Here is a 25,601-nt window from a genome sequence, read left to right as displayed (position 1 = left end):
CAGTGTTACCCATGCAGAGCAAGGGGAACAACCACTCCAAGTCTCAGAGTGAGTGACGTTTGAAACGCTATTATCTCGCACCCCGCTAACTAGCTAGCCTTTTCACATCGGTTACACCAGCCTAATCTCAGGAGATGATAGGCTTGAAGTCATAAACAGCGCAATGCTTGAAGCATTGCGAAGAGCTGCTGGCAAAACGCACGAAAGTGCTGTTTAAATGAATGCTTACGAGCCTGCTGGTGCCTACCACCGCTCAGTGCTCTATCAAATCATAGACTTAGTTATAACATAATAACACACAGAAATACGAGCCCTTAGTTTCTGGATTCGACCATATTAATGACCTATCATCTCGAAAACAAGACGTTTATTCTTTCAGTGAAATACGGAACCGGTCCGTATTTTATCGAATGGGTGGCATCCATAAGTCTAAATATTCCTGTTACATTGCACAACTGTCAATGTAATGTCATAATTACGTAACATTCTGGAAAATTAGGCGGCCCAAAATGTTGCATATACACTGACTCTGCGTGCAATGAACGCTAGAGAAGTGACACAATTAATTAATATTGCTTGCTAACCTGGATTTATTTTAGCTAAATATGAAGGTTTAAAAATACACTGCTTAAAAAAATAAAGGGAACACTAAAATAACACATCCTAGATCTGAATGAATGAAATATTCTTATTAAATACTTTTTTCTTTACATAGTTGAATGTGCTGACAACAAAATCACACAAAAATTATCAATGGAAATCAAATTTATCAACCCATGGAGGTCTGGATTTGGAGTCACACTCAAAATGAAAGTGGAAAACCACACTACAGGCTGATCCAACTTTGATGTAATGTCCTTAAAACAAGTAAAAATGAGGCTCAGTAGTGTGTGTGGCCTCCACGTGCCTGTATGACCTCCCTACAACGCCTGGGCATGCTCCTGATGAGGTGGCGGATGGTCTCCTGAGGGATCTCCTCCCAGACCTGGACTAAAGCATCCGCCAACTCCTGGACAGTCTGTGGTGCAACGTGGCGTCGGTGGATGGAGCGAGACATGATGTCCCAGATGTGCTCAATTGGATTCAGGTCTGGGGAACAGGCGGGCCAGTCCATAGCATCAATGCCTTCCTCTTGCAGGAACTGCTGACACACTCCAGCCACATGAGGTCTAGCATTGTCTTGCATTAGGAAGAACCCAGGTCCAACCGCACCAGCATATGGTCTCACAAGGGGTCTGAGGATCTCATCTCGGTACCTAATGGCAGTCAGGCTACCTCTGGCGAGCACATGGAGGGCTGTGCGGCCCCCCAAAGAAATGCCACACCACACCATGACTGACCCACCGCCAAACCGGTCATGCTGGAGGATGTTGTAGGCAGCAGAACGTTCTCCATGGCGTCTCCAGACTGTCACGTCTGTCACATGTGCTCAGTGTGAACCTGCTTTCATCTGTGAAGAGCACAGGGCGCCAGTGGTGAATTTGCCAATCTGGTGTTCTCTGGCAAATGCCAAACGTCCTGCACGGTGTTGGGCTGTAAGCAACACTCCTTCCGTGACCTCCATCTGCTCTTAAATGCAAGTAAAACTAAATGCATGATCTTCTACCGATTGCTGCCCGCACCCGCCCGCCAGTCTAGCATCACTACTCTGGACGGTTCTGACTTAGAATATGTGGATAACTACAAATACCTAGGTGTCTGGTTAGACTGTAAACTCTCCTTCTAGACTCACATTAAGCATCTCCAATCCAAGCATGTGAAATTGATTGTCAATCAGTGTTGCTTCCTAAGTGGACAGTTTGATTTCACAGAAGTGTGATTGACTTGGAGTTACATTGTGTTGTTTAAGTGTTCCCTTTTTTTTTTGAGCAGTGTATATTCTTCTGTGTAATGATTTTAAGAAAGGAATTGATTTATGGTTAGGTACGCATTGGAGAAACGACAGTCATTTTTCACGAATACGCACCGCATCGATTATATGCAACGCAGGACACGCTAGATAAACTAGTAATATCATCAACCATGTGTAGTTAACTAGTGATTATGATTGATTGTTTTTTATAAGATAAGTTTAATGCTAGCTAGCAACTTACCTTGGCTTACTGCATTCGCGTAACAGGCAGGCTCCTCGTGGAGTGCAATGTAATCAGGTGGTTAGAGCGTTGGACTAGTTAACTGTTTGGTTGCAAGATTGAATCCCCGAGCTGACAAGATAAAAATCTATCGTTCTGTCCCTGAACAAGGCAGTTAACCCACTGTTCCTAGGACGTCATTGAAAATAAGAATGTGTTCTGAACTGAGTGTAAAAAAATATATTTTTATTTAAATATGTAAAAAAATATATTTAAAAGAAATCGGCCAAATCGGTGTCCAAAATCGGCCCTAATTAATCGGTCGTTCCGATTAATTGGCCAAACTCTAGTTATATCGTTTAGGACCTTGGGTGCACCTCAGCCACACTCATGACCCGCTCGGTAACAAGATTGCAGAGCGGAGAAGGTACAGTGGGATTCGAAATGGTCGGTGATCTGTTTGTTAACTTGACTTTCGAAGACTTTAGAAAGGCAGTGTAGGATAGATATAGGTCTACAACAGTTTTGGTCTAGAGTGTCTCCCCCTTTGAAGAGGGGGATGACTGTGGCTGCTTTCCAATCTTTGGGGATCTCAGACGATACGAAAGAGGTTGAACAGGCCAGTAATAGGGGTTGCAACAATTGCAGCAGAACATTTTAGAGAGGGTCCAGATTGTCTTGCCCAGCAGGGGTCCAGATTTTGCAGCTCTTTCAGAACATAAACTATCTGGATTTGAGTGAAGGAGAAATGGGGAGGCTTGGGCAAGTTGCTGTGGGGGGCAGAGATGTTGGCCAGGATAGGGGTAGCCAGGTGGAATGCATGGCCTGCCGTAAAAAAAAAATGCTTGATTATTTCGGTGGTGACAGTGTTTCCTAGCCTCAGTGCAGTGGGCAGCTGGGAGGAGGTGCTCTTATTCTCCATGGACTTTACAGTGTCCCAGAACTTTTTGGAGTTTGTGCTACAGGATGCAAATTTCTGTTTGAAAAAGCTAGCCTTTGCTTTCCTAACTGCCTGTGTACTTCCCTGAAAAGTTGCATATCGCGGGGGCTATTCAGTGCTAAGGATGTTTTTGTGCTGGTCAAGGGCAGTCAAGTCTCGAGTGAACCAATGGCTATATAACTTTTCTTAGTTCAATTTTTTTTTGAATGGGGCATGCTTATTTAAGATGGTGAGGAAAGCACTTTTAAAGAATAACCAGGCATCCTCTACTGACGGAATGAGGTCAATATCCTACCAGGATACCCGGACCAGGTCGATTTGATTGGCCTGCTCGCTGAAGTGTTTTAGGGAGCGTTTGACAGTGATGAAGGGTGGTCATTTGACTGCATGCCCATTACGGACGTAAGCAGTGATCGCTGAGATCCTGATTGAAGACAGCAGAAGTGTATTTAGAGGGCAGGTTGGTCAGGATGATATCTATGAGGGTGCCCATGTTTACGGATTTAGGGTTGTACCTGCTAGGTTCCTTGATAATTATGTGAGATTGAGGGCATCTAGTTTAGATTGTAGGACGGCCAGGGTGTTAAGCATATCCCAGTTTCGGTCACCTCACAGTAAAAAGTCTGAAGATAAATGAGGGGCAAATAATTCAAATATGGTGTCCAGGTCACAGCTGGGGGCTGAGTGTGGTCTATAACAAGCAGCAACAGTGAGAGACTTATTTCTAGAAAGGTGGATTTTTAAAAGTAGAAGCTCGAACTGTTTGGGCACAGACCTGGATAGCATGACAGAACTCTGCAGGCTATCTCTGCAGTAGATTGCAACTCCACCCCCTTTGGCAGTTATATCTTGGCTGAAAATGTTGTAGTTGGGGATGGAAATTTAAGGATTTTTAGTGGCCTTCCCCTTCCTAAGCCAGGATTCAGACACTGCTAGGACATCAGGGTTGGCGGAATGTTTTTATTTTTCACCTTTAAAATAAATACAGTAGGGAAAGAGGTAGTTGTTTGGGCTAAATTATAGGTGGGCCATGTACAGGTGCAGTAATCTGTGAGCTGCTCTGACAGTTGGTGCTTAAAGCTAGTGAGGGAGATAAGTGTTTTCCAGTTTCAGAGATTTTTGTAGTTCGTTCCAGTCATTGGCAGCAGAGAACTGGAAGGAGAGGCAGCCAAAGAAAGAATTGGTTTTGGGGGTGACCAGAGAGATATACCTGCTGGAGCGCGTGCTACAGCTGGGTGATGCTATGGTGACCAGCGAGCTGAGATAAGGGGGGACTTTACCTAGCAGGGTCTTGTAGATGACATGGAGCCAGTGGGTATGGCGACGAGTATGAAGCGAGGGCAAGCCAACGAGAGCGTACAGGTCGCAATGGTGGGTAGTATATGGGGCTTTGGTGACAAAATGGATTGCACTGTGATAGACTGCATCCAATTTGTTGAGTAGGGTATTGGAGGCTATTTTGTAAATGACATCGCCGAAGTCGAGGATTGGTAGGATGGTCAGTTTTACAAGGGTATGTTTGGCAGCATGAGTGAAGGATGCTTTGTTGCGAAATAGGAAGCCAATTCTAGATTTAACTTTGGATTGGAGATGTTTGATGTCAGAGCTGTCCAGAGTAGTGATGTTGGACAGGCGGGCAGGTGCAGGCAGCGATCGGTTGAAGAGCATGCATTTAGTTTTACTTGTATTTAAGAGCAATTGAAGGCAACGGAAGGAGAGTTGTATGGAATTGAAGCTTGCCTGGAGGGTTGTTAACAGTGTCCAAAGAAGGACCAGAAGTATACAGAATGGTGTCGTCTGCGTAGAGGTGGATCAGAGACTCACCAGCAGCAAGAGCAACATCATTGATGTATACAGAGAAGTGAGTCGGTCCAAGAATTGAACCCTGTGGCACCCCCATAGAGACTGCCAGAGGTCCGGACAGCAGACCTTCCGATTTAACACACTGAACTCTATCAGAGAAGTAGTTGGTGAACCAGGCGAGGCAATCATTTGAGAAACCAAGGCTGTCGAGTCTGCCGATGAGGATGTGGTGATTGACAGAGTCGAAACCCTTGGCCAGATCAATGAATACGGCTGCACAGTAATGTTTCTTATCGATGGCGGTTAAGATATCATTTAGGACCTTGAGCGTGGCTGAGGTACACCCATGACCAGCTCTGAAACCAGATTGCATAGCATGGAAGGTATGGTGAGATTCGAAATGGTCGGTAATCTGTTTGTTGACTTGGCTTTCGAAGACCTTAGAAAGGCAGGGTAGTATAGATATAGGTCTGTAGCAGTTTGGGTCAAGAGTGTCCCCCCCTTTGAAGAGGGGGATGACCACAGCTGCTTTCCAATCTTTGGGAATCTCAGACGACACGAAAGAGAGGTTGAACAGGCTAGTAAATAGGGGTTGCAACAGTTTCAGCAGATCATTTTAGAAAGAAAGGGTCCAGATTGTCTAGCCCGACTGATTTGTAGTGGTCCAGATTTTGCAGCTCTTTCAGAACATCAGCTGACTGGATTTGGGAGAAGGACAAATGGGGAAGGCTTGGGCGAGTTGCTGTGGGGTGTGCAGTGCTGTTGACCGGTGGAAAGCATGGCCAGCCGTAGAAAATGCTTATTGAAATTCTCAATTATAGTGGATTTATCAGTGGTGACAGTGTTTCCTATCTTCAGTGCAGTGGGCAGCTGGGAGGAGGTGTTCTTATTCTCCATGGACTTTACAGTGTCCCAGAACATTTTTGAGTTAGTGTTGCAGGAAGCAAATTTCTGCTTGAAAAAGCTAGCCTTGGCTTTTATAACTGCCTGTGTATAATGGTTTCTAGCTTCCCTGAACAGCTGCATATCACGGGGGCTGTTCGATACTAATGCAGAACGCCATAGGATGTTTTTGTGTTGGTTAAGGGCAGTCAGGTCTGGGGAGAACCAAGGGCTATATCTGTTCCTGGTTCTACAATTCTTGAATGGGGCATGTTTATTTAAGATGGTTAGGAAGGCATTTAAAAAAAAAAACAGGCATCCTCTACTGACGGGATGAGCTCAATATCCTTCCAGGATACCCCGGCCAAGTCGATTAGAAAGGCCTGCTCGCTGAAGTGTTTCAGGGAGCGTTTGACAGTGATGAGTGGAGGTCGTTTGACCGCTGACCCATTACGGATGCAGGCAATGAGGCAGTGATCGCTGAGATCTTGGTTGAAGACAGCAGAGGTGTATTTAAAGGGCAAGTTGGTTAGGATGATATCTATGAGGGTGCCTGTGTTTAAGGCTTTGGGGAGGTACCTGGTAGCTTCATTGATAATTTGTGTGAGATTAAGGGCATCAAGCTAGATTGTAGGATTGTTAGGGTGTTAAGCATGTTCCAGTTTAGGTCGCCTAGCAGCATGAGCTCTGAAGATAGATGGGGGGTAATCAGTTCACATATGGTGTCCAGAGCACAGCTGGGGGCATAGGGTGGTCTATAGCAGGCGGCAACGGTGAGAGACTTGTTTTTAGAGAGGTGGATTTTTAAAAGTAGAAGGTCAAATTGTTTGGGTACAGACCTGGATAGTAGCCTGCAGAGTTTTGTCCTATCTTTGTAGTAGATTGCAACACCGCCCCCTTTGGCAGTTCTATCTTGTCTGAAAATGTTGTAGTTTGGGATGAAAATTTCAGAATTTTTGGTGGTCTTCCTAAGCCAGGATTCAGACACAGCTAGAACATCCGGGTTGGCAGAGTGTGCTAAAGCAGTGAATAAAACAAACTTAGGGAGGAGGCTTCAAATGTTAACATGCATGAAACCAAGGCAATTACGGTTACAGAAGTCATCAAAAGAGAGCGTCTGGGGAATAGGAGTGGAGCTAGGCACTGCAGGGCCTGGATTCACCTCTACATTGCCAGAGGAACAGAGGAGGAGTAGGATAAGGGTACGGCTAAAAGCAATAAGAATTGGTCGTCTAGAACGTCTGGAACAGAGTAAAAGGAGGTTTCTGGGGGCGATAAAATAGCTTCAAGGTATAATGTACAGACAAAGGTATGGTAGGATGTGAATACAGTGCAGGTAAACCTAGGTATTGAGTGATGATGAGAGAGATATTGTCTCTAGAAACATAATTGAAACCAGGAGATGTCATCGCATGTGTGGGTGGTGGAACTAATAGGTTGGATAAGGTATAGTGAGCAGGACTAGAGGCTCTACAGTGAAATAAGCCAATAAACACTAACCAGAACAGCAATGGACAAGGCATATTGACATTAAGGAGAGGCATGCTTAGTCGAGTGATCAAAAGGGTCCAGTGAGTAGTGATGTTGGTTGGGGTCACGGCGATTCAAACAGCTAGCCGGGCCATCGGTAGCAAGCTAGCATAGGATGGAGGTCTGTTTTTAGCCACCTCGTGCGTTTCCGTCGGTAGGATTAGTGGTGTTCCGTGTGGTAGAGGGGATGAATCCAATTCGCAAAAAAAACAAAAAACAATAGATAGAGGCCCAAGAAAATAAAAATAAATAAATAAATAAATTGTCCAATAGGCCTATTCAGATAGCAGCCGATAAGACAGCTAACGATTAGGAGACCGCAGATGGGCGTTCAGGTAACGTCGCGACGGAGGAGCCAGCCGGATAACTCCCTCGGGTAGATAACGTCGGTAGTCCAGTTGTGAAGGCCCGGTGGGGCTCCGCGTTGGCAGTAAAACGGATCCGGATAGGTGATTGTAGGCCAGGAGTGACTGATGGAGCTCTTCAGCTGGCTAGCTCCGGAATTATTGATGTTTGCTCCGGAATCAACATAAGCCGATAGTCACACGGATAGCAGCTAGCTACCTGCGAGATCCAGGTATAAATGTCCAGAGTTAGCGGTTGAAATCCGGGGACATGGAGAGAAAAATAGGTCCGATATGTTCCGGTCCGAGCCGCGCCGTACAAAACAGGCGATAGATTTTCGAGCTAAAGGATAGCTGATGACCACAAACCGTGGTTAGATGAATACTAACGATTAGCCAGTAAAGAAGCTAAATAGCTTCTGATTAGCTTCTGGTTAGCTTCAGGCTAGCTTCAGGCTAGGTTCTGGATTAGCTTCTGGCTAGCTTCTGGTTAGTTTCTATGGAGGATTACAGATTTGAGGTAAATAATACTTTCTTTTTTAAAATATAAATTGGTGAGGCGGGTTGCAGGAGAGTGTTTTGAAGATGAGTTTATGGAAAATAAAAAATATATATAAAAAGGTTTGTGAAGAAAGTTGTATATATATATATATATATATATATATATATATATATATATATATATATATATATATATATATATATATATATATATATATATATACGGGACACGGCAAGACGAGGACAAAAGACGTCTGACTGCTATGCCATCTTGGAGCAAGATGTGTGTGTGCTAAAGCAGTGAATAAAACAAACTTAGGGAGGAGGCTTCTGATGTTAACATGCATGAACCCTAGACTTTTACGGTTACAGAAGTCAACAAAAGATAGCGCCTGGTGAATAGGAGTGGAACTGGGGGCTACAGGGCCTGGGTTAACCTCTACATCACCAGAGGAACAGAGTAGGATAAGGGTACGGCTGAAGGCTATAAAAACTGGTCGTCTATTGCATTGGGGACAGAGAATAAAAGGAGCAGAATTCTGGGAGTGGTAGAATAGATTCAGGGCATGATGTTCAGACAATGGTATGGTAGGATGTGAGTACAGTGGAGGTAAACCTAGGCGTTGAGTGACGATGAGAGAGGTTTTGTCTCTTGAGGCACCAGTTAAGCCAGGTGAGGACTCCGCATGTGTGTGGGGTGGGACAAAAGAGCTATCTAAGGCATTTTGAGTGGGACTGAGGGCTGAAATAAAACTGTAAGAACTAGCCAAGACAGCAGTAGACAAGGCATATTGACATTAGAGAGAGGCATAAAGCAAACACAGTTGTTGATCAGGAGAGCTAACACAACAACGGGTAAATGGCGATGAATGGGCAGAGCGGGTTGGTTAGGACATACAGGACCTGAGTTTAAGGCTGGGGCCGACAGGTAAACAAAATGAGGTACCGTGTTATTGAAACAGTACAGGGGCATCCGCTGTGTAGCCGAGTGATCATAGGGTCAAAAGAGCAGCAATAGGTGAGTCAGGGTGCTGTTCGGTAGTCATTACTACGCTAGGCGAGCAGGGGACACAGAGTTCAGAAAAGCTAGCGGGCTGAGGCTAGTAGATGGTTCTTCGGTGACATCGTAACAGAATAGCCTGTTGAGACCCCCTCGGACGGTTACATTGGTAGACCAGTCGTGATGGATCGGCGGGGCTCCGTGTTGGCAGTAAAAGGGCCAATTGGAAAAATAGGTATTGTAGCCCAAGAATTGGCTGAAGAACCTCTTTGGCTAGCTGGGAGATGGGCCTAGCTCGAGGCTAGTTCCAGGCTAACTGGATGCTTGCTTCGTGACAGAGACGTTAGCCAGGAGTAGCCACTCGGATAGCAGCTAGCTAGCTGCAATGATCCGGTGTAAAGGTTCAGAGCTTGCAGTTGGAATCCCAATACTGTCTGACCCCCATCCCATTCTGTTCCCATGTTCTAAGATGACGCCACGGGGAATGTGAAGGTGTTTAAGCAGTTCAACAGGAAGAGGCAGGGGGCCGTGAAACGCAAAATTCACCAGGTCAACGGACACAAGTTTATGTCCACATTCCTACGGCAGCCCACCTTCTGCTTCCACTGCAAAGAGTTCATCTGGTAAGGACACACACACACACACAACATATGTTTTACTATTCTTGAAGGGACCTAAAATTGATTTCCATTCTGGTACCCTAACACTACACTAACCTTAACTCCTATCCCTAATTGTAACCCTAAGCCTAATACCTACATTGAAAATAGTATTTGGGAGAATGTTCCTTGATTTACTGTCCTTGTGGAGACTTTTGGGGATTTCTGGTACCCACAAGGGTAGTAATACAAGACCACACACACTCCCTCCCTCACCTCATAGAGTTCATCTAACGTGTTACACATAGTGATAGTATTGTTGATGGTTTATAATAGAAACAGCCAGTTACAATATATTTCATATGTAAACAGTATGCTTTGCATGATTCCTGACTGTCAAGTCTTCTGTTACAGGGGTGTTTTTGGGAAGCAGGGTTACCAATGCCAAGGTGAGTGACCCTTTTTCTCCTTTTCACTGTTTTCTTTGAGTCTTTCTTTCTGCTCAAACCCCCAGTCTTTCTTTTCTCTCACTCTTATTCACACCATTTCTGTGACCACCAGCCCACTCAGAAAGGAAGTCTGTGCTACGCCACAGAGAATGAGCTCTCTCTCACACGGCCTGTTTTTATTATTGAGCTGCTGAACCCAAAACCCAATCATCTCACAGTGCCCGGCCTCTATCTCAAATAATTAAGCCACATGGTCTTTCTCAGAAACAATTGATAAAAATCCCTAGTGTTTCTGCAGGAAGCTGATGCCTTTGTCAGGGTTTCTTTCACACTTAACGGCTGTGTTAATGAAAAACATGGCTTGATTGTTGTTTTGATTAATTCTGTCTGTTTTCCAGTATGCACTTGTGTGGTTCACAAGCGATGTCATCAGTTGGTTGTCACGGTGTGTCCACGCATGAAGAAGCCTGTCAAGGAGCCGGTGAGACAACATACAGAGACGAGCCATTTGAACTTTAACACCATACCCCTATTACACTACAATAATGCTGTAACAGCTCTGTCATGTCATTACTAGAACACCCACCCCTCCACATTCCAAAAATCACTCTCTCATCAATGGAATGTGTTCTGACAATGCAAAGACAAAAAGTTGTCTTTGTACCTGAAATACACTATTTTGACTATCCGGGGGATTCCAGAGTCAAAATCGGCTGTTCTACAGGTGCATTGTGCATCAGCTGATAGATCCAGATCCAGTCAGATGGCCTTCAGACGTAGATGAAAATATCTTTATTCAGGAACTATGTCAGTCAGGGACCCTGCCCCGGATGCTGTTTGTGCTGAGTTGTTGTGGGTGAACAACATCAAGCTACTGAATACAGATGTAGGATCTTAATTTGATCACCCTGTTGCAGGAGAACTGCAATGCAGGTTTAAAAAGGCTTCTGAAGTTTGTAATTTCCACTTTGAAATGTCAGACTTTATTTTCCCTTAAAATGTCCATTCGTTATAATCCACATAATAATTCACATTTCCTGTTGCTGCAGGATAGTTTTCTGCTGAAGCAAACTGGCACAATGACATGATGCCATGTGATGGTTTGCTTGAGCACACACTGCTACCTGCTGGCTGTGTGGTTTATAACATACAGTATTTACATGGTCTCCCATTCAAACCGAGGTCAATGCAGTGGTGGAAAAAGTACTCAATTGTCATACTTGAGTAAAAGTAAACATACCTTAATAGAAAATGACTCAAGTGAAAGTAACCCAGTAAAATACTACTTGAGAAAAATATAAAAGTATTTGGTTTTAAATATACTTAAGTACCAAAAGTAAATGTAATTGCTAAAATATACTCAAGTATCAAATGTAAAAGTATGATTCATTTCAAGTTCCTTATATTAAGCAAACCAGACAGCACAAATGTCTTTATTTTAACAAATAGCCAGGGGCACACTCCAACATAATTTACAAACGAAGCATTTGTATTTACTGAGTCCGCCAGATAAGAAGCAGCAGGGATGACCAGGGATGTTATCTTGATAAGTGTGTGAATTGGACCATTTTTCTGTCAAAATGTAACAAGTACTTTTGGGTGTCAGGGAAAATGTATTGAGTAAAAAGTACATTATTATCTTTAGAAATGTAGTAAAGTAAAAGTTTCCATAAATAGTCATGTACAGATACACCCCCCCAAAACTACTTAAGTAGTCCTTTAAAGTATTGTTTACTTAAGTACCTTATACCACTGGGCCAATGTGATGACATTGTGATAAATTCTCATTCACAGACCACCAATCAAGGCTTCAGTATCAACGTCCCCCATAAGTTTAACATCCACAACTTTAAGGCTCCCACCTTCTGTGACCACTGTGGTTCTCTATTGTGGGGCCTTGTCAGACAGGGTCTACACTGCAAGAGTAAGATTCTTTCTCTCATTTCTTATATTCTTGATCTCTCGCTCTCTCAGATGTTTATAGGCAGGTGTTCCATTTTCATGGCTTATTAACCTGTACTTCCTGTCTGTTTTGTGTCTGTCCTCTGCAGTCTGTAAAATGAACATACACATCCGCTGTAAGGGCAACGTAGCACCCAGCTGTGGGGTCAACAGTGTGGAGCTGGCCAACAAGCTGGCAGAGATGGGGCTGCAGGCTGGGGGGCTCTCCAAACGCAACTCACTGGTATGCTAACTAGATGAAAAGAGAGAGCGGGAGAGGAAGAAATAGTGTGCCAAGTTAATCCACACATACAAACCACAGGAGGTTGGTGGCACCTTAATTGGGGAGGACAGGCTTGTGGTAATGGCTGGACTGGTATACGTGGAATGGTGTTAAACAAATGGTTTCCATGTGTTTGATGCCATTCCATTTGCTCTGTTCCAGACATTATTATGATCTGTTATCCCCTCAGCAGCCTCAACTGATACACACACGTACTTAGATACATACACATACAGTTTATATACACTAATGTTGGAGTCATTAAAACTCGTTTTTCTTTTTTTTCTTTTTACATTTTTTTTACCCCCCTTTCCTCCCCAATTTCGTGGTATCCAATTGTTAGTAGTTACTATCTTGTCTCATCGCAACCACTCCCGTACGGGCTCGGGAGAGACGAAGGTCGAAAGCCATGTGTCCTCCGAAACACAACCCAACCAAGCCGCACTGCTTCTTAACACAGCGCGCATCCAACCCGGAAGCCAGCCACACCAATGTGTCAGAGGAAACACCGTGCACATGGCGACCTGGTTAGCGTGCACTGCACCCGTCCCGCCACAGGCGTCGCTAGTGCGCGATGAGACAAGGATATCCGTATCGGCCAAACCCTCCCTAACCCGGACGACGCTAGGCCAATTGTGCGTCGCCCCACGGACCTCCCGGTCACGGCCGGCTGCGACAGAGCCTGGGTGCGAACCCAGAGTCTCTGGTGGCACAGCTAGCACTGTGATGCAGTGCCCTAGACCACTGCGCCACCCGGGAGGCAAAAACTTGTTTTTCAACCACTCCACAAATTTCTTGTAACAAACTATAGTTTTGGCAAGTCGGTTAGGACATCTACTTTATGCAAGACACAAGTAATATTTCCAACAATTGTTTACAGACAGATTATTTCACTTATACGTAATTCACTGTATCACAATTCCAGTGGGTCAGAAGTTTACATACACCAAGTTGACTGTGCCTTTAAACAGCTTGGAAAATTCCAGAAAATTATGTCATGGCTTTTGAAGCTTCTGATATGCTAATTGTCATCATTTGAGTAAATTGGAGATGTACGTGTGGATGTATTGCAAGGCCTACCTTCAAACTCAGTGCCTCTTTGCTTGACATCATGGGAAAATCAAAAGAAATCGTCCAAGACCTCAGAAGAACAAATTGTAGACCTCCACAAGTCTGGTTCATACTTTGGAGCAATTTCCAAACGCCTGAAGGTACCACATTCGTCTGTACAAACAATAGTACGCAAGTATAAACACCATGGGACCACGCAGCTGTCATACCGCTCAGGAAGGAGACGTGTTCTGTCTCCTAGAGATGAACGTACTTTGGTGTCAAAAAGTGCAAATCAATCCCAGAACAACAGCAAAGGACCTTGTGAAGATGCTGGAGGAAACGGGTACAAAAGTATCTATATCCACAGTAAAACAAGTCCTACAGTGGGGCAAAAAAGTATTTAGTCAGCCACCAATTGTGCAAGTTCTCCCACTTAAAAAGATGAGGCCTGTAATTTTCAGCATAGGTACACTATAACTATGACAGACAAAATGAAAAAAAATCCAGAAAATCACATTGTAGGATTTTTTATTTATTTATTTGCAAATTATGGTGGAAAATAAGTATTTGGTCACCTACAAACAAGCAAGATTTCTGGCTCTCACAGACCTGCAACTTCATCTTTAAGAGGCTCCTCTGTCCTCCACTCGTTACCTGTATTAATGGCACCTGTTTGAACTTGTTATCAGTATAAAAGACACCTGTCCACAACCTCAAACAGTCACACTCCAACCTCCACTATGGCCAAGACCAAAGAGCTGTCAAAGGACACCAGAAACAAAATTGTATACCTGCACCAGGCTGGGAAGACTGAATCTGCAATAGGTAAGCAGCTTGGTTTGAAGAAATTAACTGTGGGAGCAGTTATTAGGAAATGGAAGACATACAAGACCACTGATAATCTCCCTCGATCTGGGGCTCCACGCAAGATCTCACCCCGTGGGGTCAAAATGATCACAATAACGGTGTGCAAAAATCCCAGAACCACACGGGGGGACCTAGTGAATGACCTGCAGAGAGCTGGGACCAAAGTAACAAAGCCTACCATCATTAACACACTACGCCGCCAGGGACTCAAATCCTGCTGTGCCAGACGTGTCCCCCTGCTTAAGCCAGTACATGTCCAGGCCCGTCTGAAGTTTGCTAGAGAGCATTTGGATGATCCAGAAGAAGATTGGGAGAATGTCATATGGTCAGATGAAACCAAAATATAACTTTTTGGTAAAAACTCAACTCGTCGTGTTTGTAGGACAAAGAATGCTGAGTTGCATCCAAAGAACACCATACCTACTGTGAAGCATGGGGGTGGAAACATCATGCTTTGGGGCTGTTTTTCTGCAAAGGGACCAGGACGACTGATCCGTGTAAAGGAAAGAATGAATGGGGCCATGTATCGTGAGATTTTGAGTGAAAACCTCCTTCCATCAGCAAGGGCATTGAAGATGAAACGTGGCTGGGTCTTTCAGCATGACAATGATCCCAAACACACTGCCCGGGCAACGAAGGAGTGGCTTCGTAAGAAGCATTTCAAGGTCCTGGAGTGGCCTAGCCAGTCTCCAGATCTCAACCCCATAGAAAATCTTTGGAGGGAGTTGAAAGTCCGTGTTGCCCAGCAACAGCCCCAAAACATCACTGCTCTAGAGGAGATCTGCATGGAGGAATGGGCCAAAATACCAGCAACAGTGTGTGAAAACCTTGTGAAGACTTACAGAAAACGTTTGACCTCTGTCATTGCCAACAAAGGGTATGAAACAAAGTATTGAGAAACTTTTGTTATTGACCAAATACTTATTTTCCACCATTTGCAAATAAATTCATTAAAAATCCTACAATGTGATTTTCTGGAGAAAAAAGATTCTCATTTTGTCTGTCATAGTTGAAGTGTACCTATGATGAAAATTACAGGCCTCATCTTTTTAAGTGGGAGAACTTGCACAATTGGTGGCTGACTAAATACATTTTTGCCCCACTGTATATCGACATAAAGGTCGCTCATGAAAGGTCGCTCAGCAAGGAAGAAGCCACTGCTCCAAAACTGCCATAAAAAAGCCAGACTACGGTTTGAAACTGCACATGGGGACAAAGATCGTACTTTTTGGAGAAATGTCCTCTGGTCTGATGAAACAAAAATAGAACTGTTTGGCCATAATGACCATTGTTATGTTTGGAGGAAAAAGGGGGAGGCTTGCAAGCCATAGAATACCATCCCAACCGTGAAGCACGGGGGGTGGCAGCATCATGTTGTGTGGGTGCTTTGCTGCAAGAGGGTCTGGTGAACTTCACAAAATAGATGGCATCATGAGGCAGTAAAATTATGTGGATATATTGAATCAACATTTCAAGACATCAGTCAGGAAGTTAAAGCTTGGTTGCAAATGGGTCTCCCAAATGGACAATGACCCCAAGCATACTTTCAAAGTTGTGGCAAAATGGCTTAAGGACATCAAAGTCAAGTTATTGGCGTGACCATCACAAAACCTGACCTCAATCCTAAAGAAAATATGTGGGCAGAACTGAAAAAACGTGTGCGAGCATGGAGGCCTACAAACCTAACTCAGTTGCACCTGCTCTGTCAGGAGGAATGGGCCAAAATTCACCCAACTTATTTTGGGAAGCTTGTGGAAGGCTACCCAAAATGTTTGACCCAAGTTAAACAATTTAAAGGCAATGCTACCAAATACTAATTGAGTGTATGTAAACTTCTGACCCACTGGGATTGTGATGAAAGAAATAAAAGTTGAAATAAATAATTCTCTCTACTATTATTCTGACATTTCACATTCATAAAGTAAAGTGGTGATCCTAACTGACCCAAGAAAGGGAATTAAATGTCAGGAATTGTGTGAAAAAGTGAGTTTAAATGTATTTGGCTAAGGTGTATGTAAACTTCTGACTTCAACTGTACATACATTACATACATACTCTGTTGTCCCCCAGTCCCCTGGAGGGCAGGGCCAGGAGCGGGCCCTCAGTGTGAGGAGGGAGAGTGGAAACCCTCAGCAGCAGACCAGACGGCTTGGTATCACTGACTTCACCTTCCTACAGGTGTTGGGCAAAGGCAGCTTCGGCAAGGTGAGACAATAGTGATACACTATAGAGCGATACCTCAAGGGACTGTGTGAGGGTTTGGAGTTGGGTTAGTAACGTGTGTGTGGTTTATTCTTATTTCAGGTGATGCTGGCTCGGTTGAACAGCAGTGAGCGGGTGTTCGCAGTTAAGGTGCTGAAGAAGGACATAATTCTGCAGGATGATGATGTTGAGTGCACTATGACAGAGAAGAGAGTGCTGTCACTAGCTGGCTGCCACCCCTACCTCACTCAGCTCTACTGTTGCTTTCAGACACTGGTGAGACACGCACACATTCTTACATTTACAGTTGATTGCAGTCACACAATATATATATTTGCTGTAATGCAGTTAGAAAAGCCAAGGCTAGCTTATTCAAGCAGAAATTTGCTTCCTGCAACACAAACTCAAAAAAGTTCTGGGACACTGTAAAGTCCATGGAGAATAAGAACACCTCCTCCCAGCTGCCCACTGCACTGAGGATAGGAAACTCACCACCGAAAAATCCACTATAATTGAGAATTTCAATAAGCATTTTTCTACGGCTGGCCATGCTTTCCACCTGGCTACCCCTACCCCGGTCAACAGCACTGCACCCCCCACAGCAACTCGCTCAAGCCTTCCCCATTTCTCCTTCTCCCAAATCCAGTCAGCTGATGTTCTGAAAGAGCTGCAAAATCTGGACCCCTACAAATCAGCCGGGCTAGACAATTTGGACCCTTTCTTTCTAAAATTATTACTAGCCTGTTCAACCTCTCTTTCTTGTCGTCTGAGATTCTCAAAGATTGTAAAGCAGCTGCGGTCATCCCCCTCTTCAAAGGGGGGGATACTCTTGACCCAAACTGCTACAGACCTATATCTATCCTACCCTGCCTTTCTAAGGTCTTCGAAAGCCAAGTCAACAAACAGATCACCGACCATTTTGAATCCCACCGCACCTTCTCCGCTATGCAATCTGGTTTCAGAGCTGGTCATGGTGCACCTCAGCCATGCTCAAGGTCCTAAACGATATCTTAACAGCCATCGATAAGAAACAATACTGTGCAGCCGTATTAATTGACCTGGCCAAGGCTTTCGACTCTGTCAATCACCACATCCTTATCGGAAGACTCGACAGCCTTGGTTTCTCAAATGATTGCCTCGTCTGGTTCACCAACTACTTCTCTGATAGAGTTCAGTGTATCAAATCGGAGGGCCTGTTGTCCGGGCCTCTGGCAGTCTCTATGGGGGTGCCACAGGGTTCAATTCTTGGGCCGATTCTCTTCTCTGTATACATCAATGATGTCGCTCTTGCTGCTGGTGAGTCTCTGATCCACCTCTACGCAGACGACACCATTCTGTATACTTCTGGCCCTTCTTTGGACACTGTGTTAACAACCCTCCAAACGAGCTTCAATGCCATACAACTCTCCTTCCATGGCCTTCAACTGCTCTTAAAAACGAATAAAACTAAATGCATGCTCTTCAACCGATCGCTGCCTGCACATGCCCGCCCGTCCAGCATCACTACTCTGGACGGTTCTGACTTAGAATATGTGGACAACTACAAATACCTAGGTGTCTGGTTAGACTGTAAACTCTCCTTCCAGACCCATATCAAACATCTCCAATCCAAAGTTAAATCTAGACTTGGCTTCCTATTTCAAAACAAAGCATCCTTCACTCATGCTGCCAAACATACCCTCGTAAAACTGACCATCCTACCGATCCTCGACTTCGGCGATGTCATTTACAAAATAGTCTCCAATACCCTACTCAATAAATTGGATGCAGTCTATCACAGTGCCATCCATTTTGTCACCAAAGCCCCATATACTACCCACCACTGCGACCTGTACACTCTCGTTGGCTGGCCCTCGCTTCATACTCGCCGCCAAACCCACTGGCTCCAGGTCATCTACAAGACCCTGCTAGGTAAAGTCCCCCCCCTTATCTCAGCTCGCTGGTCACCATAGCAGCACCCACCTGTAGCACGCACTCCAGCAGGTATATTTCTCTGGTCACCCCCAAAGGCAATTCTCCCTTTGGCCGCCTCTCCTTCCAGTTCTCTGCTGCCAATGACTGGAACGAACTACAAAAATCTCTGAAACTGGATACACTTATCTCCCTCACTAGCTTTAAGCACCAGCTGTCAGAGCAGCTCACAGATTACTGCATCTGTACATAGCCCATCTATAATTTAGCCCAAACAACTACCTCATCCCCTACTGTATTTATTTATTTAGCTCCTTTGCACCCCATTATTTCTATCTCTACTTTGCACAGTCTTCCACTGCATATCTACCATTCCAGTGTTTTACTTGCTATATTGTATTTACTTCGCCACCATGGCCTTTTTTGCCTTTACATCCCTTATCTCACCTCATTTGCTCACATTGTATATAGACTTATTTTTCTACTGTATTATTAACTATATGTTTGTTTTACTCCATGTTGTTGTATGTGTCGAACTACTTTGCTTTATCTTGGCCAGGTCGCAATTGTAAATGACAACTTGTTCTCAACTTGCCTACCTGGTTAAATAATGGTGAAATAAAATACATAAATAAAATGCCTAGATTGTCCTGTTGAGGGCAGCAGTGCCCTAACGTTATGAGTGTGAGAGGTTAAATTGATTGTGATACAGGAAGCACAGTGAATGGCCATCTGGATGCCAGAGCTATTCTACCACCCAGAGCCTGCTCTGCTTTAGTTGTTTGAACCCTCGCTGGCCTACTTCAATGTGGATGAAAATCGAGCAGTGTTGAGTGATGGGTTAACTCTGGCTCCTAGACACAGCTTACTATGTATACCTCAGCTGCCCCAGACCACACTCTATCTTCACTCCATAGTTCTCTGTCTTCTTTGAGTGGGAGTTACAGTACTTCATATCTTAACAATACAAATTGTAGCTGTACCTCATCTCTCACAGAGCCTCTCTACGCCATTCATATCCATGACATATCCAGTTGGATTACTTGTCAATATTTTACCAATGGCTCAGTAGAATAACACAGTAAGGGCTCTATAGTCTTTACCTACCTAGTGTGCTGCAGTTGAACAGAACACCTTGTACTGGCTAGTCATGTCTGGTACATTTATGGCCCATACAGTACTGCACTCCGTGTTCCACAGGGAAGTGTTTTTTCCTGCTCCCATATTCTGGAACATATGTGTGCCTAACCTGTAATGAGATAAATTATTTATGTATTTGCACAGTGTACATTGCTTAAAATGGAGCTGGAGAAGAAGGCAGATGTTTTACATGCCCCCAACCGATTATGTTTTTTTGTTTGTTTATTTGCGTTGTTTGTAACTTATTTTTGTAACTTATTTTGTATATAATGTTGCCGCTACCGTCTCTTATGACCGAAAATAAATTCTGGACATCAGGACTGCGAATACTCACCGCGGACTGGCAGAATCCTTTTTTTCCTTTAACGAGTCTGACGTGAACGATATACTGCTTTCTCGGGAACAGGCTCAGATCCCTGTGATTTGTGTGAAGAGGAGGCGGAGAAAAAGGGGCTGGAGGGTGGGCTGCCTTCTGAGAATTCGTAGGCGATCGAATAAACCCCCACTTTCTTCCATTATGCTAGCAAACGTGCAATCTTTGGACAATAAAATAGATGACCTACGCGGAAGATTAAACTATTAACGGGACATTCAAAACGGTAATATCTTATGCTTCACGGAGTCGTGGCTGAACGACGACAGTCAACATACAGCTGGCTGGTTATACACTACACTGGCAGGACAGAACAGCAGCGTCTGGCAAGACAAGGGGCGGTGGACCATGTATTTTTGTAAATAACAGCTGGTGCATGATATCTAAGGAAGTATCTAAGGAAGTCTCGAGCTATTCCTCGCCTGAGGTAGAGTATCTCTTGATAAGCTGTAGACATCACTATCTACCTAGAGTTTTCATCTGTATTTTTCATAGCAGTTTACATACCACCACAGTCAGAGGCAAGCACTAAGACAGAAATGAATGAGCTGTATTTTGCCATAAGTAAACAAGAAAACGCTCACCCTGAGGCAGTGCTCCTAGTAGCCAGGGACTTTAATGCAGGGAAACTTAAATCTGTTTTACCAAATTTTTATCAGCATGTTAAATGTGCAACTAGAGGGAAAAAAACTTTGGACCACCTTTACTCCACACACAGAAGCATACAAAGCTCTCCCTCGCCCTCCATTTGGCAAATCTGACCATAATTCTATCCTCCACATTCCTGCTTACAAGCAAAGATTTAAGCAGGAAGCACCAGTGACTAGATCAATAAAAAAGTGGTCAGATGAAGCAGATGCTAAGCAAAAGGACTGTTTTGCTAGCACAGACTGGAATATGTTCGGGGATTCCTCCGATGACATTGAGGAGTACACCAGTCACTGGCTTCATCAATAAGTGCATTGATGACGTCGTCCCCACAGTGCATACCCCAACCAGAAGCCATGGATTATAGGCAACATCCGCACTGAGCTAAAGGCTAGAGCTGCCGCTTTCAAGGAGCGGGACTCTAAACCGGAAGCTTATAAGAAATGCCGCTATGCCCACCGAAGAACCATCAAACAGGCAAAGAATCAATATAGGACAAAGATCAAATCATACTACACCGGCTCTGACGCTCATCGGATGTGGCAGGGCTTGCAAACGATTACAGACAACCAAGGGAAGCACAGCCGAGAGCTGCCCAGTGACACGAGCCGACCAGACGAGCTAAACTACTTCTATGCTCGCTTCGTGGCAAATAACACTGAAACATACATGAGAGCACCAGCTGTTCCAGAAGACTGTGTGATCACGCTCTCCGCAGCCGATGTGAGTAAGACCTTTTAAACAGGTCAACATTCACAAGGCCACAGGGCCAGACTGATTACCAGGACGTGTACTGTGAGCATGCTGACGAACTGGCAAGTGTCTTCACTGACATTTTCAACTTCTTCCTGTTAGAGTCCGTAATACCAACATGTTTTAAGCAGACAACCATAGTGCCTGTGCCCAAGAACGCCAAGGTAACCTGCCTAAATGACTACCGACCCGAAGCACTTGCGTCTGTAGCTATGAAGTGCTTTGAAAAGCTGGTCATGGCTCTCAACAACACCATTGTCCCAGAAACCCCAGACCAACTCCAATTTGCATACCGCCCCAACAGATCCACAGATGATGCAATCTATTTTGCACTCCGCACTGCCCTTTCCCACCAGGACAAAAAGAAACACCAATGTGAGAATACTATTCATTGACTACAGGTCAGCTTTCAACACCGTTGTGCCCTCAATGCTCATCAATAAGCCAAGGACCCTGGGACTAAACGCCTTCCTCTGCAACTGGATCCAGGATTTCCTGACAGGCCGCCCCCAGGTGGTAAGGGTAGGTAACAACACATCCGCCACGCTGATCCTCAACACCCTCAGGGGTGCGTGCTCAGTCCCCTCCTGTACTCTCTGTTCACTCATGACTGCACGGCCAGGCACGACTCCAACACCATCATCAAGTTTGCCAATGACACAACAGTGGTAGGCCTGATAACCGGGAAGACAGCCTATAGGGAGGAGGTCAGAGACCTGGCCATGTGGTGCCAGGACATCAACCTCTCCCTCAACTTGATCAAGACAAAGGAGATGATTGTGGACTACAGGAAAAAGAAGACTGAGCAGGTTGAGGGCTTCAAGTTCCTTGGTGTCCATCACCAACAAACTAACATGGTCCAAGCACACCAAGATAGTCATGTGAAGACAGCACGGCAAAACCTATTCCCCCTCAGGAGTCTGAAAAGATTTGGCATGGGTCCTCAGATCCTCAAAATGTTCTACAGGTACACCGTTGAGAGCATCCTGGTTGCATCATTGCCTGCATCATTGCCTGGCAACTGCTCGGCCTCTGACCACAAGACATGACAGAGGGTGCCTAGTAACTGGGGCCAAGCTTCCTGCCATCCAAGACCTCTATACAAGGCGGTGTCAGAGGAAGGCCAAAAAGATTGTCAAAGACTCCAGCCACTCTAGTCATAGACTGTTCTCTCTGCTACTGCATGGCAAGCGTTACTGGAGCACCAAGTCTAGGTCCAAGAGGCTTCTAAACAGCTTCTATCCCCAAGCCATAAGATTCCTGAACACCCTAAGTCTGGGTAGCCATTGGATATGTGCACACTCCCCTTTTACACCGCTGCTACTGTCTGTTGTTATCATCTATGCATAGTCACTTTAATAACTCTACCTACATGTACATATTACCTCAACTAACCAGTGTCCCCGCACATTGACTCTGTACCGGTACCCCCCTGTATATAGTCTCGCTATTGCTATTTTACTGCTGCTCTTTAATTACTTGTTACTTTTATTTCTTATTCTTATCCATTTTTTAACTGCATTGTCGGTTAGGGGCTCTTAAGTAATCATTTCACTGTAAGATGTATTCAGCGCATGTAACTAATACAAATAAAATACATTTATCTTCCCATTGGTATCAGGGAGTCATGGCTCTGCAGTGACAGCCAGATGAATCTGCTATATGGGCTCGTGAAATGAAATGTTATTGGTCACATACACATGGTTAGCAGATGTTAATGCGAGTGTAGCAAAATGCTTGTGCTTCTAGTTACGACAGTGCAGTACTATCTAACAAGTAATCTAACAATTCCCCACCAACTACCTAATGCACACAAATTTAAAGGGGTGAATGAGAATATATACATAAATTTATGGATGAGCGATGGCCAAGCGGCATAGGCAAGGTGCAATAGATGGTATAAAATACAGTATATACATATGATATGACTAATGTAAGATATGTAAACATCATTAACCTCTTGATTCTAGCCATCTTGGATCTGGGATCGTGAATACAGCCTCAAGCTCATTACCATAACGCAACATTAACTATTTATGAAAATCGCAAATGAAATGAAATTAATATGCTAGCTCTCAAGCTTAGCCTTTTGTTAACAACACTGTCATCTCAGATTTTCAAAATATGCTTCTCAACCATAGCAAAACAAGCATTTGTGTAACAGCTAGCGCAGCTAGCGTAGCATTTAGCGTTAGCATCAGCAGGCAACATTTTCACAAAAACCAGAAAATCATTCAAATAAAATCATTTACCTTTGAAGAACTTCAGATGTTTTCAATGAGGAGACTCTCAGTTAGATAGCAAATGCTCAGTTTTTCCTGAAAGATTATTTGTTTAGGAGAAATCGCTCCATTTGGTGCGTCACGTTTAGCTACGAAAAAAACCTGTATCCAGGAGTGTAATTATCCCCGCAGCTCATTAGCATAACAAAGTTAACTATTCATGAAAATCGCAAATGAAATGAAATTAATATGCTAGCTCTCAAGCTTAGCCTTTTGTTAACAACACTGTCATCTCAGATTTTCAAAATATGCTTCTCAACCATAGCAAAACAAGCATTTGTGTAACAGCTAGCGCAGCTAGCGTAGCATTTAGCGTTAGCATCAGCAGGCAACATTTTCACAAAAACCAGAAAATCATTCAAATAAAATCATTTACCTTTGAAGAACTTCAGATGTTTTCAATGAGGAGACTCAGTTAGATAGCAAATGCTCAGTTTTTCCTGAAAGATTATTTGTTTAGGAGAAATCGCTCCGTTTGGTGCGTCACGTTTGGCTACCAAAAAAAAAAAGAAAAATCAGTCATCAAAACGCCAAACTTTTTTCCAAATTAACTCCATAATATCGACTGAAACATGGTAAACGTTGTTTAGAATCAATCCTCAAGGTGTTTTTCACATATCTCTTCATGATATATCGTTCGTTGAAAGCCTCCTCTCTCCTCTCAATCACTGGATGACTGCGTGCAGCTTGTAGATTACGCACCAATTTAGACAAAGGACACCGGGCAGACCCCTGGTAAATGTAGTCTCTTATGGCCAATCTTCCAATGATATGCCTACAAATGTGTCACAATGCTGCAGACACCTTGGAGAAACGATAGAAAGGGCAGGCTCATTCCCGGCGCATTCACAGCCATATAAGGAGACAATGGAAAACAGAGCCTCAAAAATTCTGCCCACTTCCTGGTTGAAGTTTCATCTTGGTTTCGCCTGTAGCATGAGTTCTGTGGCACTCACAGATAATATCTTTGCAGTTTTGGAAACGTTAGAGTGTTTTCTTTCCAAAGCTGCCAATTATATGCATAGTCGAGCATCTTTTCGTGACAAAATATTGCGCTTAAAACGGGCACGTTTTTTATCCATAAATTAAAAGAGCGCCCCTATATCCAAGTAGTTAAAGTGGCATTGTTGAAAGTGACTAGTGATCCATTTATTAAAGTGATTGGGTCTCAATATAGGCAGCAGCCGCTCTGAGTTAGAGATTACTGTATAGCAGTCTGATGGCCTTGAGATAGAAGCTGTTTTTCTGTCGCTCTGTCCCAGCTTTGACACACCTGTACTGACCTCGACTTCTGGATGGTAGCGGTGTGAACAGGCAGCGGCCCGGGTGGTTATTGTCCTTGATGATCTTTTTGGCCTTCCTGTGACGTCGGGTGCTGTAGGTGTCATGGAGGGCAGGTAGTTTGCCCCCGGTAATGTGTTGTGCTGACCGCACCACCCTCTGGAGAGTCTCGGTGGTGCAGTTGCCGTACCGGGCAGTGACACAGCCCGACAGGATGCTCTCAATTGTGCATCAGTAAAAGTTTGTATCTACCCTCTGGAGAGCCTTGCACTTGAAGGCGGTGCAGTTGCCATACCAGGCTGTGATACAGCCTAACAGGATGCTCTCGATTGTCACCCAAAACCCTGACAAACTTTTACAGATGCACAAGACAAATTTCTTTAGCCTCCTGAGGTCCACCCACACTATCTGTGTGGGTGGACCTTTTCAGTTTGTCCGTGATGTGTACGCCGAGGAACTTAACTTTCCACCTTCTCCACCGCTACCCCTTCAATGTGGGTAGGTGGGTTCTCCTTCTGCTGTTTCCTGAAGTCCACAATCATCTCCTTTGTTTTGTTGAGTGAGATGTTGTTTTCCTGAAACCACCCTCCGAGTGCCCTCACCTCCTCCCTGTAGGTTGTCTCGTCGTTGTTCGTAATCAAGCACACTACTGTTGTCTGCAAACTTGATGATTGAGTTGAAGGAGTGAATGGCCACGCAGTCATGGATGAACAGGGAGTACAGGAGGGGGCTGATCATGCACCCTTG

The 25,601-nt window shown here is 44.3% G+C and overlaps 1 protein-coding gene across 2 annotated transcripts in view; it reads left to right on the top strand.

Annotated features, from left to right (window-relative positions):
• Positions 1–25,601, top strand: part of prkcha (protein kinase C, eta, a) — a 58,992-nt gene that overhangs the window by 17,005 nt on the left and 16,386 nt on the right. For both annotated transcript variants that reach the window (XM_024430245.2, XM_024430244.2), the window contains 7 exons: positions 9,542–9,695; positions 10,086–10,120; positions 10,519–10,601; positions 11,915–12,044; positions 12,172–12,305; positions 16,335–16,469; positions 16,569–16,742. In XM_024430245.2, the coding sequence (XP_024286013.1) occupies positions 9,542–9,695; positions 10,086–10,120; positions 10,519–10,601; positions 11,915–12,044; positions 12,172–12,305; positions 16,335–16,469; positions 16,569–16,742 (845 nt within the window). The remainder of the gene's footprint in view (positions 1–9,541; positions 9,696–10,085; positions 10,121–10,518; positions 10,602–11,914; positions 12,045–12,171; positions 12,306–16,334; positions 16,470–16,568; positions 16,743–25,601) is intronic.

Source organism: Oncorhynchus tshawytscha, linkage group LG08, assembly GCF_018296145.1.
Source record: "Oncorhynchus tshawytscha isolate Ot180627B linkage group LG08, Otsh_v2.0, whole genome shotgun sequence".
Classification (NCBI taxonomy): domain Eukaryota; kingdom Metazoa; phylum Chordata; class Actinopteri; order Salmoniformes; family Salmonidae; genus Oncorhynchus; species Oncorhynchus tshawytscha.
The sequence above is the reverse complement of the archived record's forward strand: the minus strand, read 5'-3'. Positions and strand labels throughout refer to the sequence as shown.